This window comes from Acanthopagrus latus, chromosome 13 (genome assembly GCF_904848185.1).
Source record: "Acanthopagrus latus isolate v.2019 chromosome 13, fAcaLat1.1, whole genome shotgun sequence".
NCBI classification, from domain to species: Eukaryota; Metazoa; Chordata; class Actinopteri; order Spariformes; family Sparidae; genus Acanthopagrus; species Acanthopagrus latus.
In genome coordinates, this window is record NC_051051.1 from 21,273,330 (window position 1) to 21,288,703 (window position 15,374).

The 15,374-nt window shown below is 39.0% G+C and overlaps 1 protein-coding gene across 2 annotated transcripts in view; it reads right to left on the reverse strand.

Annotated features, from left to right (window-relative positions):
• Positions 1-945: 945 nt before the first annotated feature.
• Positions 946-15,374, reverse strand: part of cadm1a (cell adhesion molecule 1a) — a 394,713-nt gene continuing 380,284 nt past the window's right edge. For both annotated transcript variants that reach the window (XM_037120290.1, XM_037120284.1), the window contains 2 exons: positions 9,416-9,544; positions 946-5,523 (listed from right to left, as the gene is read on the reverse strand). In XM_037120290.1, the coding sequence (XP_036976185.1) occupies positions 5,405-5,523; positions 9,416-9,544 (248 nt within the window). In that variant the 3' untranslated portion in view covers positions 946-5,404. The remainder of the gene's footprint in view (positions 5,524-9,415; positions 9,545-15,374) is intronic.

A 15,374-nucleotide genomic window follows, 5' to 3' on the forward strand; every position in this document is an offset into this window, starting at 1 on the left:
GGCACTAGGTGAAATGAGTGTCTGGTACAGATAGCCTACTTTTCATGTGTCAGTTATCATACTCACTGGGTAACATGCTTAAGTTTATTTATTTAAGTTTATAAAAAACTTCTAATCTTGTGATCAAAAACACTGATCACAACGTAAAGTCTGGGGTTGTTCTATAAATAGGTTCTATCAAATAATGAATATAGCAACTTAAGATCAACCCATATAAATTTCAGGCTCAAAATAACGACCACGGATTGGCGGTGCCCACTTCCTGTTCAAGCCACGCCCATTCAGACTATAGATCAGCACGTCAAACTTTGATTCTATTCAGATTCAAAAGGGGTACAATAACATTAACACAATTATGTATCAATATTTTTGAATTTCTATTAATTTACATTTTGATCAATGTTCTTAAGTATGGGAATTATTGTCAGTCTTCAATCAGCTACCCAGTGAGGGTATTCTTAATTTCAAGTACAAATACTGACACATTTTATTCAGATGAGACACCATCTCTCACACCAATCAAAATTATTATTTCTAAAATGTTATTGGGTGAAACTTTAAAACTCCTAAAGAATGCGTATGTCTTACGCTGCAGTCCAATGCAGTAAATAGGTTCAGGGGGTTACGTCTCTGGAGAATATCTTGTCCAAAAAATGTGCTGACTGCCTTACAATGGTGTGTCAAAGCAGGAGGCAGTGAAAAGTTTCATCATCCATGAAATCAGTTTTTTGACCAAGTAATTCACAAATTCTAAGAATATTTCAAAATGTGAGAATATTTTAATCAACTGCTGAGGCAATCAAGCTTCATATCTGCAAAAGGTGACTGAGGATGACAGTTTGAGTTTCTGTGTGTTCATATTAGTCTACAATTGTCCCATTTACCTGCAGTGCATCGCCATAATAAATTAACATTTAGAGTGAAAAATAATACCAACACTGATTATTTTGGACATTAATATCTTTTCTTTTTTTATTAAGACAAGAACTCTTCATTGTTTTTGTAAAAATGTCTATTTATGAACCAATACAAAATGTGTATGGGAATGTGGAACTCCTTTTCTCCATTAATACACATTAACATTTCCCAAGAACAGCAGAGAGACAAAAAGAATCAATCTAAAAACAATGACTGGTGAAACAATCAAAACTTTTTCGGGAATCAATCAAACAAGCTTCCAAAGGCGGTGGTGCGTTGAAGGTGACAGTAGTACAGCCACAACAATTTTCTGATCCTGCGTCATTCCAATAAACAGTGTACTCTTCATGACCTATGTCAACACAAAGCAATACTCAACACATTGTTTACAGTGCACCAAATATTAAGGAAAATACATAAAACATGTACAACAGATATGCAAAATATCAACAATTTTGCCTCTTGGATCTAAAATAATGTGTTGCACTTGATTCGATGAGGATGCATTGTACTTGCATCTACGTCACTTATGGGTGGGGCCTAAACTTAGCATTCTACCTGAGATGCAGTCACATCGGTCAGCAACGCATGAACCAGAGACAGGACAATATCAAAAGAATTTAATGTGGAGAAAACTACATCATTTACACTGTAAATTCATATTTTACTTAACGGGGCATTTCATAGAAAATAAAACATACAGTAACCTAAAATATCATTCAGCTATTTACTTCAAATTGAATCCTTACCATTCCAAAGGTTGTTTTCATGTTGCTTTGCTTAGATGTTGGAACTTTGGGAGCGTAAACACTCTTGTTGAAAATAAAACATTTGGAAGAACACTCCTGCCGTTCCAACCCACAAAAGGTTCAATATTCACAAATAAAATATTAATGCATTAGCCTTAAGGGAGAAGACAATATTCAGTTCTATTCCTTTATTGGCAAGTACATAATTTGAAGTCTGATTTAAATGGAAGCTGCCACATGTCACTGAAGCGAAATAGTGCTCACTGTAAATTACAAATCACACAATCTCAGTCTTACAAATGAAGTGACATCTGCTCTGTGATCCATAAAGCAACGATAACAAGTCAGTTAATAGTTTCATCAGACACCAGACCGTAAAACATCTAACCTAATCAGAACCCTTCCCCACCCCCACCCGTCCACGTAACAAACACAAAACAGTGTCATCAGCATACAGTGTTAACTTAGTGGTAATTCCTTTTGCGAGTACAGAACTTTTTTAAATTAAGTTTTTCACAGAAGAATAAAACAGTTAGAGAGAGTTGGACACAGCATCTTTGATCTTTGTCTGCAACGTCACTCCTGCGGCTCACATCTACAGCGGCCCCATCCAATGGAAAAGCTAAAAATATGTCCACAGCACCCACCCAGCCCACCTGCAGAAAATATATTTAACGACTTAAAGAATGCACAGATGCTCAGGAAAGTGTAATATGCGTAATGCACTCCACAGGAACCTTCTGAAACTGCATTTGAACAACCCCAAAACCTCAATATGGAAAGACTGAATGCTGTCTTCATGCATGACTATGATATTAAAGCTATCACACTGTTAATGTGTTGCACTCTGAGCTGCACAATCAATGCGTTAACATATCAATAAAATATTGGTTCTTGGGTGTGAGTGTCCACACAGCAAGCAACCCAAGTCAGAAAGAGTCCATTAATCTCCCAAAGTGTTCGGTAAAGAGGCATCTAGTGACATTTTCAGAAAAAGTGAGTTTAATCATGGGACATGATGGATATTGATATGCATCGTCTGATCAAATCCAAAGGTTATAGTTTGAACAAAAAGCACAGTGCCTGAGAGAACTCAACAAATGTCTTCATTATTTGTGTTATTCTATGTGTCAGTTGTCTGTCAGCCACCATAAAAAAGCCCAATTTTTTAAGGCAGCTGTACCCTAAAGAAGTTAAAATACAATCATAAATATAACTTATACGTGGAGACTCATAATGGGACTTAGCTAAAAGCATTAATATACAATGGAAACAGTTATCACTTAGCGTATTTATGTTATATATTTAATATGGAATGTTTCATAATCATTGCAACACTGTTATCGCTGTAGCGGTACATAGTGATGCAGTTCATTAAAGAATTAAACATTGTGTACGACAATAAAATGTGTAAAATGCACGTCATCTGCTTTTAATATACACCCAAAAGTATTGTATACAAATGGGCAAGAAACTGTATGGGCCAGCATGAGTCACCATCATCAGGCAGTTAGTAAAGTAAGAAGCAACATTTTTTTCCTTTTCTAATTTGACATGATTCATGTTTGTCCAATTAATTTTGGGTTTTCAGAACTTGAAGATGTAGACTCAGCCCACCCACACCTGTCACATAGAGCAAGGACTCATTAAGGAAGCTGCTTGCTGTGTGAACACATAATAATGACAAACAATGCCATGAATAGACCCTCATTGCCACGATAAGAAGCCAGGGCATTAATGCAGCCCATGGGATTAACCACCACGTGGCACAACACGTGTATTAAGTTCAGTTACAAACAATTAATTACTTTTGGCATTCCTCAGTGCTCCCCAGCTGGCACAGCAAAACAGATGCTCGTTCGGTTTTGGCAGGTGATACATAAAGCAGGATCGAGAAGCAAAGAGAATGGGTTTCAGCAGGTACACACACATGCAGAAAAACTGTCAAATGATCAAGCACTCAAGCTGCTGCGTCAAAGCAAAAAAGATACATTGAAGAAGGTGTGATGGAAGTGGAAAGACTGGCCTGTCTCTCGTTTCGGTTTGAAGATTTCCCCAAACGTTTGCTCGTGTTACATCTTGACGAAAACTCACAATGAGCGTGATACGATAAAATCCACAAAGGTACTCCATTGTAATTCTAGTAAGTTGTAAAAAATATTTCTTAGTAAGGATTAGTGTACAATACAGCTGTGACTCAGTTGGCTTGATTTACATTGGATTATGTGTCTGTGAGATAACATGAACCCTCAGATGGGAGAACCTGGACTGCCATGGCCTTTTTTTTTATGATTCGTGTATTTCCTAAAATAAATTGGATGCTGTCTGTCTGGAGTTTGGTTAAGGCTGTTTCTCTTTTAAAATTATGTACAGTACACCAGCATCTTTCCGGCTGCTGGTCGGCCAATATTAACACCAAATGTTTTCTTTTTTCAACAGCCTTTTATTACCGAGGCATCTTGACTGAGCGTCTGCCAAAAAAGGAAGAAAAAAAAAGAGAAAGAAATTTAAAACAATTTACATGTTGTTACTTTCCCATTTGTAAGAAAAAATATTCTAGAGTGCGAGCAGATGGAATTCAATTGAATCTCATCATTACCACTCTACTAATAAAAGCCGGTGGGAAAACAGGGCTTCCATTCAGGCAAATAAAAGAAAAATAGTTCTGAACAGAAGAGGAAAATCAAAATAATGAAATGGCAACGCAGCGAGGAAAAATAATGTACTACTTCTCTTTACTAAGAAAGATAATTGTCTAAGAGGCAGTAGTATATTTGCTTGGACAGACAAACCGAGGCAGCAAAATATCAATTAACTGAATGAGCCCGATAAAATCATCTCATGTTATCCTTTGCTGCCTTCTTTTTGATTATGTTTTAAATGCGGTTGTGTTCGGGTGGGGGCGGGGAGGGCACATACAGTACATCAAACCTGTTTCTCATTTATGTCCTTTGTACAATGATATGTAAAGCATTCCATGCATTTTTGGAGCTGTCAAAACTTCAGGGAGGGGAAAAAAAAAAAAAAAAAAAAAAGAAGAGAGGGAAGTAATGGCTTGAGACAAATCACAGTATACTGGAAAGAGTTTTTGTTATGCAGGAGAGGATGCGTGTGTGCAGACACATTTGGAGAAACGAATAAAGTGGTTGTGTAGTTTTACTCTCATACAAAAAGCCAACAGCACATTGATATTTACGAATGGGGAGAGATGAGACGGGGAAAAAAAAGGGGCGGGGGGGAGCAACAAGGTTATGCAAATGAGGATCAACACAAATCCAAAGTATGGATAGAACAAGGCACAGAATTTTCTGCAAATGGTTGAACTAAATAAAATTCGTACCAGCAGTTAGGGAGGTGTTGAATGGTGAAGCTCTCTACAGTGATTTCTGGCAACGTCTGGCGCACCCGTCCCACCCCCAACCCCGTCCCGGTGTACCGAAAAAACCCAAAACCCTCCCATTTTTTGTCCTTTTTTGATTTTTTTTAGATTTTTTTTACACACAAAACATTCCATCTACATCTGCAGACTAGACTAAACAACGGCTTAAAACCATCTGTAAAACCCCATCTCACTTCTACTCCTCGACCCCTCTACTCTCACTAAACGTGACCCTGAACCATCAAATCCCTCTATCATCGAACCCCCCCTCCCCTCCCTCTCTTTACCATGCCCCGGCTCCAAAAACAGCTCGGTGTCCCAAAGAGGACACTAGAGTGAGTGAGGGGTCCTGTTTTGATTAGATGTAGTACTCCTTCTTTTCGTCCGAGTTGGTGTGGCCACCCTCTGCGTTGATAATGGCTGTGTCTGCGTCTGCTGCGTCATCTGCTCCTTTGGCTTCGTGTGTGAAGTAGGTACCTGAGGAGGAGGAGAGGATGAAGGACAGTGTCACGGACTGGATAATAGCCTGCTGCTTAGATGATACAAAAGATTAAAGTGTGGCTCTACATCCCACACCACCTAATTATGCAAATCCTTCTCCATGTGGCCGTTTGCACAGACCTAACACCAGCAGGCTGTAATATTCAGATTATACATCATTTTCCCTCTTTTTTTCATTCCAGATTGGCACATGAGGATCAGGGTTTTGAAATGATCTCGAGTGCGAGGAAGAGCGGGGCTCGCACCTTCAAATTAACCTTGTCAAGTTCAGCGGGAAAAAAGAAGAAGAAGAAAAAAAAACAACAACCAGCAAGCCACTTCAAACTTAATTTACGAGATTTATTCACATCATATCGTGTTTCAGAGGTTGATAACGAAGGCAATATTCCAGACTGGATGAGGAAGGGCGCTGTCAAATGCTGGGGGAAAATAAAAGCATGAATGCCGCTAGAATAGGGGGAAACAGTGTTCAGTGGTGTTCTATGACATGAAATGTGTCAGGATTACATGTAAGAAGGAGCCAATTCCTATTCCTTCCTTTTTCAATGTCAGAAATTTAGGGATAGTAGGAAAAAAAATCTGACATTTTTACATTCCTTTGGGCAGCCATCATCATATATCTGTTACTGAATTTTGGCAATGCAGAGTCGGTTTGAACAGTCATATCAGCGTAATGCTGTAATCCGCCCCCGTAGCCACCATAACACCCTTCTCCTTCAGGTGAGTGTTTTGTGAATATTCACTCTCAACAACCAGAAATTCCACTTGAATTGTTTTTCTCAGTGAGTTACTCTGGCTCCACTGTTACATCTCAACATTTCTCTGGATGAATGTAAAATAAAAAATCTCTCTTTTGTTTCTTAGCTATCATAATTGCTCTTTTATGAATATTCATCTGGCGTCTGCTGCACTTTTAACAGCTTACTACTCACAGTGTGCCATTAGTTAGAGTGGCCTCCATTTCATTTGTGTGTTTGCATCTCGTTGCTATTTCATACTGAATGAAATGTAGAAGTGGCACGGTGACAACGACTCAGAAGCCTTTGACCATCACTTTCATCAGTGACGAGAACTTTATGCTTGTCAAAGAAATTACCGAAATCTGGAAACACGGTAACTTCGCTACAACAAAATCAGAAACATGAGCAGCCAGATTGTTAACACTTAATAGGTGGTGAGACTATTGTCTTGCACAATTGGTTACACCATTATGTTGTAAACAGCCTGTCCACTCCCAAGGCAATTTATTTTTTCGAATATCTATTTACTGTTCAAAACAGGTCCCCATCTATTTCTATTGTTTAACAAAATGCTGCAACGTTGTTTTTCTGTGAATCTCTTATAGACTACGAGACTTTACCTCACTACCCATCCGCTTGAGAGTGAATTTTTAATTTCGGGTGAACTGATACTTTAATAAGTTTGGCTTACTTGGTGGTTTGGCTGCTTTTGTTTTGTTGACCTGTTACACTTTTATTTGGCAGCACTGCTACATTCCCAGATCCAGGTATCAGAGTTGTAATAAACTGGAAATATCCTTTAAAATCTGCAAATCTTTACTGATCTTTATGGCTGGTTTACATGTATTAAATCCTGACTGCTTCCCACATGGTAGAAAATAAGTTCACCTCTAAACAGCAAACTCTCAATAACAAGTATACTAAACTTTAGCACCCTAAACCTTTTTTTCATAAGGTGCTTATATGTATTGTAACATGCATCAATGAACATGTGACCCCAGACTCATTCAAAGATATCCATGCTGAGTCCCGGATCACCACTGACCCTAGAACTGCTCCTGATTGTGGGTTCATCTGCTGACAGTGCCTTAGCCCTGGAGTGTTAATAAGTCATGTCAGTGTCAGTGGATGCATGATGAAAATATCATGAACCTCATCACACTTTCAACTGTTTGGCTCTCCACTAAGATCAGTCAGCACAAAACACCAATCTTTTTTACCTGAACATTAATCTCCTGGACAGAAGCCTGAGGCGAAACACTGAGTTCAGCATCACCATAAAATAAGAAATGCCTCTTCTACACCTTCAAATTGCCTTATTTAAACTATTTCCTTTCTAAACTGGTTAATGTATCCGGTTCCATTTCCTCCCGCATAGGAAATATCAAAGTGTGAAATTTGTTATAGATTATAATTATTTCTTGGTTATGAGGGCAGCAGACGAGTTATAGTATTCAGCGGGACTGCATGAAAAATGCAATTTTACCCACCATCAGTAACCCGTAGCCTTAATAACTGTCTTTCCATTATTTAGCTTTCATCCATGCAAGGATTTAAAAAGAGCTTTTTACAGAAACAAGGTAAAGAAGATTAAAGCCTGATGGATCAGTCTGCATTTTAGAGGCAAGCAGCATGCTGCTTAGAAATGTTAAGGTATTGCATTAAAAAATATAATTAGATTAAAACAATTTGAAAAATGCAGAACTATTTTTTTTTTAATTTTTCCAGATCATATTTGTTCTCTAACACATTCTCATGACTAAATGACTGAATGGGTTGTTTGTCAGTATCTCCCAAAACAAAGTATATTATGACCCATAAGGCTGATTTATGGTTGCTGTAGTCAGAACTTACATATCTGCTAGCCTGTCTGCATTGCTGGTGGTGGTAAGCAGATAGCCAGCTGTACTTTCCCCGGTAAACACACCCACCTCTTCAGCTCGCAGCTGTGTCTCCAGGTTAGGACTGCAACAGCTGAAGAGGGTGGTGTGTTTATTGTTGAAATACAGGTCACAGTCCCCTGTATTACAACTGCAATGGAAAATGCCATGCTACCAACCAGACCAGTTACAGTCATTGTGGTCTGCTTTGCTGGGACATGCAGTTTCATTTCTGGGGGGTACAAGTCAGGCTACGCTGTGCAGCATGCGTCTACACGTGATTTTTGTTTCCTGAAGAGGGCAGGCTCCAACTCTGTCATATGTATATATTTTAAAGTCATGCGATTTGTTGATTTCCTTAATGTAAATGCTCCATTATCTATCTTGTTTCACTATTTGGTTTACGCGGTGAGAGACTTTAATCCACAAAGTGAGGGATAAAGTCTACAGAGTTCCAACGTAGGAGGAACAGCTGGCGGCAGAGGTATTTTTATCCACTGTTATTTACTGATGACCTTAATAGATCTCAACACTGAGAAGTGAGAAATTCTTCGACATGATTTACTGATGTCAAAGGTTCATGATATGGCCATAAGTTTTAATGTTTCAACTTTTTTCTTCTTTCTGAGAATTCTCTGTTTTTAAGTTTTGCATGGCATATGGCTCGACTGTGATGCCTATGACTTTTGGATTCTGCTGCTGCGCCGTGTGCAGCGATAATTCCTCCAAAACTGACTCAGAATTGGAAAGTGAGTTCATTCAAGATGCAGATTCTGTCCAATTTAATTGTATTTGGTTTAATCTGTGTAAATAACAGATTGATTGGTGAAGTCGTACAGTATCCCCCTGGGCTTTTTTATATTTATCGTCCCAACTCAGTTTGTGCATCCTGTCTAATGTTTGATTTGCCAGGTGGCTGTTAGTCAAAATCTCAGCAGAGCCAATTGAATCCTCATAGCGCACACACCTCAGATTTTCCACAACTATAGTAACATGGTGGTAAAGCACAGGGGTGGGATGGTGTGTTACTGGCAGATTGCACCGGTTTATATCTGTCAATCAGTGTTGGTGAGTCCAACACTCTTTTCTCACTGCTGCTTTACTTTGTCACTTTGTGTGAATGGTGACTATTTTTCGGCTACTGTCCATGGTTTCATTAAGGCTGATGGGCACAGTGGCGCTTGGATGCACTTCTCTTTAGGCCCACTCTACGATAATCTCGCCCAGTGCATCTTAAAATCAGCCTACCTTTGTGTCTTGCAAAGTAGCGCCCCAAGACGATGAGTAAACAGAGCATGGCGAAGACGACCACAGCCACCACCCCTCCGATCACCGCGTGGTCCACTGTTCTGGGCGCTCCTTCTCCAGCCCGTGAATCTGCAAGCAGAGCAAACTCAATGTGGATGGATAACAGCACTCAGTGTGACATTGTGGGAAAAGCAGTCAGCCAGAACATCCCTCCTGAGATGTCTGACAGTTAAATGTGATGGAGATGTAGATTAGACTTTATTTAAATGCAGAGACTTTGGAGCTGCAGGGCCTGAGAACTGCTGCTTTGTCCACACTGAAACATGTAGCTGCCATTAACTCAAACGACCGAAAAGATGTGTCACCATGTGGTTGACTTGTTGCAGGGGTCATAACTTTGTTGTGTCTGTGTTTCTGTAAAAATAGATAATGTACAATAAGAAAAAACATACAATGAGGACTGCCTAAAACCCTCCAGAGTCTTGAAAAGTGGCATCTCAAGGCAGCGATTACAAGAAAAGTAATATATTTCAATTAAATTTAGAGGAATAAAAGACAGAATGATTTATCCCATAAACACCCATAAGTGTAATGAATCAGACAAGGTCACTCAAATTAATTCATTCATGGAGTATTCACGAACACCATTGTTAACGGAATATATTCTCATGAGATATGATTTAAAGATTGCGTTAAACAAGAAAGATACAAGAGGAAATAAACACATTAAAAAATAATAATGATTAAGACATGCAAAACTCAAGAAAGGCCTTCAGAACTGAGGTTGAGAGACGACTCTGTGGTGACTTATCTTTCACTCTGGCACCTGAAAGCTGTTGGTCGGATGTGTGGATTCTCATTGGTTGATAATCACAAGGAAATCAGTGTCTTTGGTGGACAAACTTGCTCACATGGGTCCCACTGTAATAATGTCCAACTCCCAGATTCTCAGGTTAACTTATCCACATCAAATCTTTTAACCCAATAGTTTTCCAAACCTTTTCGGACATTCCCCCTTCAGGGGATGAAAATAATTCCATGGCCCACCACAGAAATGGGCTTCCACGCCCCCCCCCCCCCCGCTACACTTTGTTGATTGTTAATAGTCTCAATGTGTGCTTACTGGATTGGGCTGTTTATATTAAAAGCTTGACTTCTTGCTCTGCTCCATTACTTTTTGTAGCATTCATAGCTTCATAAATACAGTAACACATGCTCTGCTGTATGTGTTCTTTTGGTACTGTTTGTTTTATTTCCGACAAACAAAAGGTAACAAGAAGTTATTCTCAGAAGACCAGTTTGCCTCCTCTTTATCTGGTTGACATTTTAATAACCACTCTGCAAAATTGCCACAACAATAACGGGTTAGATTGCAATCAGGAACTGATTAAACTGAGCAGGAACGGAATTACCATATTCCTCCTGGACTGGGAGAAATCACTCAGGGTCAGATTTACTAAGAAAATGGCGCTGCACGACTGTGGGCTGCGGTTTTTATTACATTTGTGGCTGCAATCTGTGTGTATCCAGCGCCTGATTTACTAAAGCAGGAGCTCATTATGCAGTCTGCCAGTGCAGGTGAGTTTCTATGATCACTAAGCTCTGAAAAGACATGATAACGTAGTGGTCTTGATGACAAAATAATTACTTTGGTCAGCCCATCTGAGAAAAAAAAAACAAAACAAAAAAACTGTTAGTACTACGAAAAATATTTCTTACAAAACGACATTATAATCTTCAGCATTTATCTAACTCTTAACGAGGTACACTTTCACTTAAAACAAATCCTGCAGAGATTTTAAGGTTCATAATTGATCAAGTTCTGATGAACACAAATGAAAACATCTGTCTACCTTTCTTTGCTTTAACAATAGATATTGTGTTATTGAATAATAGCCTAATTGCTTCATTTCGGTTATACACGGAAATAGTGTGTACTCAGTTACACACAAGCCTGTTTTTTTTCTTTTCCTAGTACAATCTTACTTGTGGCTCATCAGCACTATGTCTACACCTCAAATTCAGACAGGGAGCATTTTCTCTGTGAAACTGATGCTGGCAAATAGCTTGGCCCCAGTCTATTCACTGGAATACATAATCAACCTCTGTTAGCATGTCTCACATTATTTGCACTATCCTCCCTTGAATGCATATGCAATGAGGAGAGGGGTGTGCCACTGTAGCCGACACACAAACTGGGACTCATACAAACTGTGTTTTGGAAAAAAGGCATCTCATGTACTCAAGTCTGTTATCTATTTAACATGTTTCTGTCATTATTGTGCATCTGTTCAGGTTGGGTTTAGGGGCAAAAATCACTCTGTCAGGGTGTGTAAAATATCACATTCTGACTTAAAATACCTGTTCAGATCACAGCTGGAAATGTTCTATGGTCTTCTTAAAACATCCAGTTTTGTATTCACAAACATAACTGGAAACTGTCCCGACTTCGTATCAAATATCAAGTCTTCAAATGTTACAAATTTTGAAACTCAGTCCTGAACTATGGTCACTGGCTTGGCAGCCTTCTATGACAATGTGAATGCATCACTGGTCTGCAGAAACTTAAAGTCCCACATTTCATCCTGGCGATTAACATGGAAAACCTTAAGCTAAAAAAAGTGCCTGGGACTGGACAACAAGCCCCTGATGCTCGTAGCTCTAATGCTATTTGAAAGCTATTGATCACGTGTAGAAATCCATGACAACACAAAGCTACTCTGCGTTTGTGGATGTCACTGGTCCATCACAGCACACTGAAGGAGCACTTGATTATATCAATACCACCACCTATGGTATGGCAAAGTGAGTGGGATGAGTGGTGGGGCGATGATTCATGTGGCTGAAAGTTGCTGGAATTAATTCAGCACTGTAATGTATATACATTACTAATGCATTTTTTCTTTGCTTTTAGCTTATTAAGATACCATTATGCCATACACTTGACCCTCACTTCTGAGCTAATGTCTTTTTTAAAGACCTTGTTGTATAGAAACTAGGAAATGGAAGAAAAAGTAAAGTCAGTGGACTGAACAAACAGCCAGTTTTTAACAATCAGACCACGTGGAGCAGCCCCCACCATCCATTAGCTGTAGTAACTCACTAAAACCCCTCCACACGCTCCTCTAGCCTAGTTCTACACCTGAGGGATTTGCTGAGTGAGCTCCAGGAAACAGAAAGAGCAGGCCACAATTTATTAACGAATAACAGAAACAGAGAGAAACATCATGGATAACATCAGCTACCGCCCACCTCTACACTCCTGCATTACCAAACCTGCAGGAACAAAAGAGGTGGGGGGAGGCAGAGCAGAGCTATCTGTCAAACGCAACAAAACATTACCTGATAGATCTAATAGGTTATTTTGACTTCAGATTTTCTTTTTTAGTCCTGGGCAGATTCAATTAAACTGAGCAGGAATCCTTCTGACATCCAATTCGCTCTTGTCAGGCTGCTGAAGCTGTGCTTTAACACACTTTCCTATTACGATGTTAATGTGGACTTTGGCTTTGGGGGACGTGATGGAGCGTGTGTTTGGTGTGTCTGGTGTGGTCAGGGCGGTGGAGGGAGGGGGGGCGGCTCGGAGGGCTGCAGAGAATCATTCTCGGGTTGTCTATTTCAAACTTTCCCAGGTTCAAATTAATTTAAGAGGGAGGGGAGAACATTGAGGTCTCCGAAGCACACACGTCTAAACATCATATCATAGGCTGCTTCATCCTATAATGAATCTGCCTTGTGCACCTAAGTAACCTGAGTAAAAAAAAAGACTGGCCCTCGAGAGCTTTACCAGTGCTGGCTATAAATGTAGAGTCTGGCCTATTGGTGGTGCCAGAGGGAAAGTTTGAATCCAATAGTTCTTGTTTATGACCATTTCATGAAAAACGAAAAAAAACAAACAAACAAAAAAAAAAAAGTATTTTTTTTTAGATGTCCTATGGTCAATTTCTGCCTACATATTTTGTATCTTTGGGAACTTTCTGATCTCTGCAAGGATTTCTTGAGGAAACTTCAGATGCCAAAATTCTGATGTCCAAGATCTCTTCAAACTTTTGAACAGTTGAGCAATAGAGAGCATGCTGACTGGAAACATGACAAACTGGCACTGGTGGTGACAGAGAGGCTCTACAGCGGAGTGATTAAAACATCATCTGTACCCATCTACCAAGCATTAGTGGTGTACCCATCTACCAAGCATTAGTGGTATTCTGTGAGGTGAGCGGTCTGAAAGGCTACCCCAGTCACAGTCTCTTCACCCTGCTGCCAACTGGCAAAAGAAACTCAAGTATCTGCTGCCATACCACCAGACTACAGCGCAGCTTCTTTCCTCTAGCTGAGACACTTCTGACTCCTGAAAATTTTTATTTTTAATTTTTATGACTACATCAGTCTATATCATTTGTGTTTTTTGAGGAGAATAAATTCAACTGCTGCCAAAAATTCTTTATGCAATCCCGTTTTGTAGAATATGAGCTAAATGAACCTTGAATTTAAAATAAAGAGGTTCAGTTTCGAACATTCAGGCATCAAATGCTTTTCAAGAGGAGTACTGACAAGATGATGGAGAAGGACACAAAGATCAAACAATAGGTCAACAAAATCTGCAGGAATCATCTTCTGGGAACCGTTAAATACCAATCATATGAGTGACTCCGACTACAGTGGAAAGTTCTCACTTTAATATGAGTTAAATGCTGAGATCTGGGAATTACTTTAAATACCTGAATAAATACTTTAAATAAATAATTCCCAAAAATAGGAAAACAAGTCACAATATATATATAAAAAAAAGGTCAATTACCACATTATGATTGTACACCTCCATGCAGTGATGAAGTAGCTGTTCCTGAGCTGTTGCACTGAATAAACACCATATTCTTTAGTGGGTATTATAATTTCACATAGTATGTGTCATACTCATATGAATTGTTGAGTAATGGCCACAAATGTGTTTGAGTCCAAGTGGACATTTGTTCCAAATTTGAAGAAATTCCCTCAAAGCCTTCTTCATGGCAGCAGGAAAAATATCCATTAGCTTGACTTTGACAGGTATCATACCAACTGGGCTAAAAGATATTCACTGTATATTTATTTGAATACTTTTTTTTATCCAATATTAACAGGCATACTCTGTTAATTTGCTGGATGGGAATTAAAAATAGTTTAAATTCCTGTCATCTCTCTGTAGGAGCTGACACTTCATTAACACGTATGTGCCCAACTAACTAAGCAATACTGTATTAAGTCAGGAACCTGTGGAATGGTATGTATTGAAAAACAATACGTCCATACGTGACACGGAACAGCAGAAATAACTCAAAGAGTAATTATTTTCTCTCACGCAAACACCTCCTGAAATCCTAACAGCCCCGAATGTGCAACAAAATGAAATCAAATGAATAAAAAAATAAAATTAAATCCACGTTCATTGTTTTCACAGGATGATTTTGTAGAATTAGCTGCGGTGGCGTGTGTTTTCATGACTGACATCCTCTTTTTCTTTTCCTGGTTTGACAGCAGCAAAGTCTTCTTTAAGGTGGATTTGATTAAAAAAATGAATAAGAAATGAAAGTTTGATTCAGTCATCACACCCACACACTCTTACCCAAAATCAAAGTGATCGCTTGTTTGTTGGGTCTTGAACTTTGCCAGACAGTTATAATAAAAGCTACTGCTGAAGTGATGAAGTCAACGATCAAATAAAAAAGGGTTTAGAGAGGCCTGCTTGTCGGGTCAAAGGAGTGTCTGGATGACAGCTGCTGTCAGTTTCTCAGTTCACTCAGACCCAGTGACAACACAAAGCATTTGCATGGCATATTGGTAAGTGTTACTTATGTATTACTTTTTTAGAGTTAAATACGTTAGTCCTTTATTTTCTTTATCATCTTAAACAGCAAACGAACTTCAAATCGCACAGGTTGTTGTTTAAGTGATCAAATAATCGCACATTTTAATCAATTCT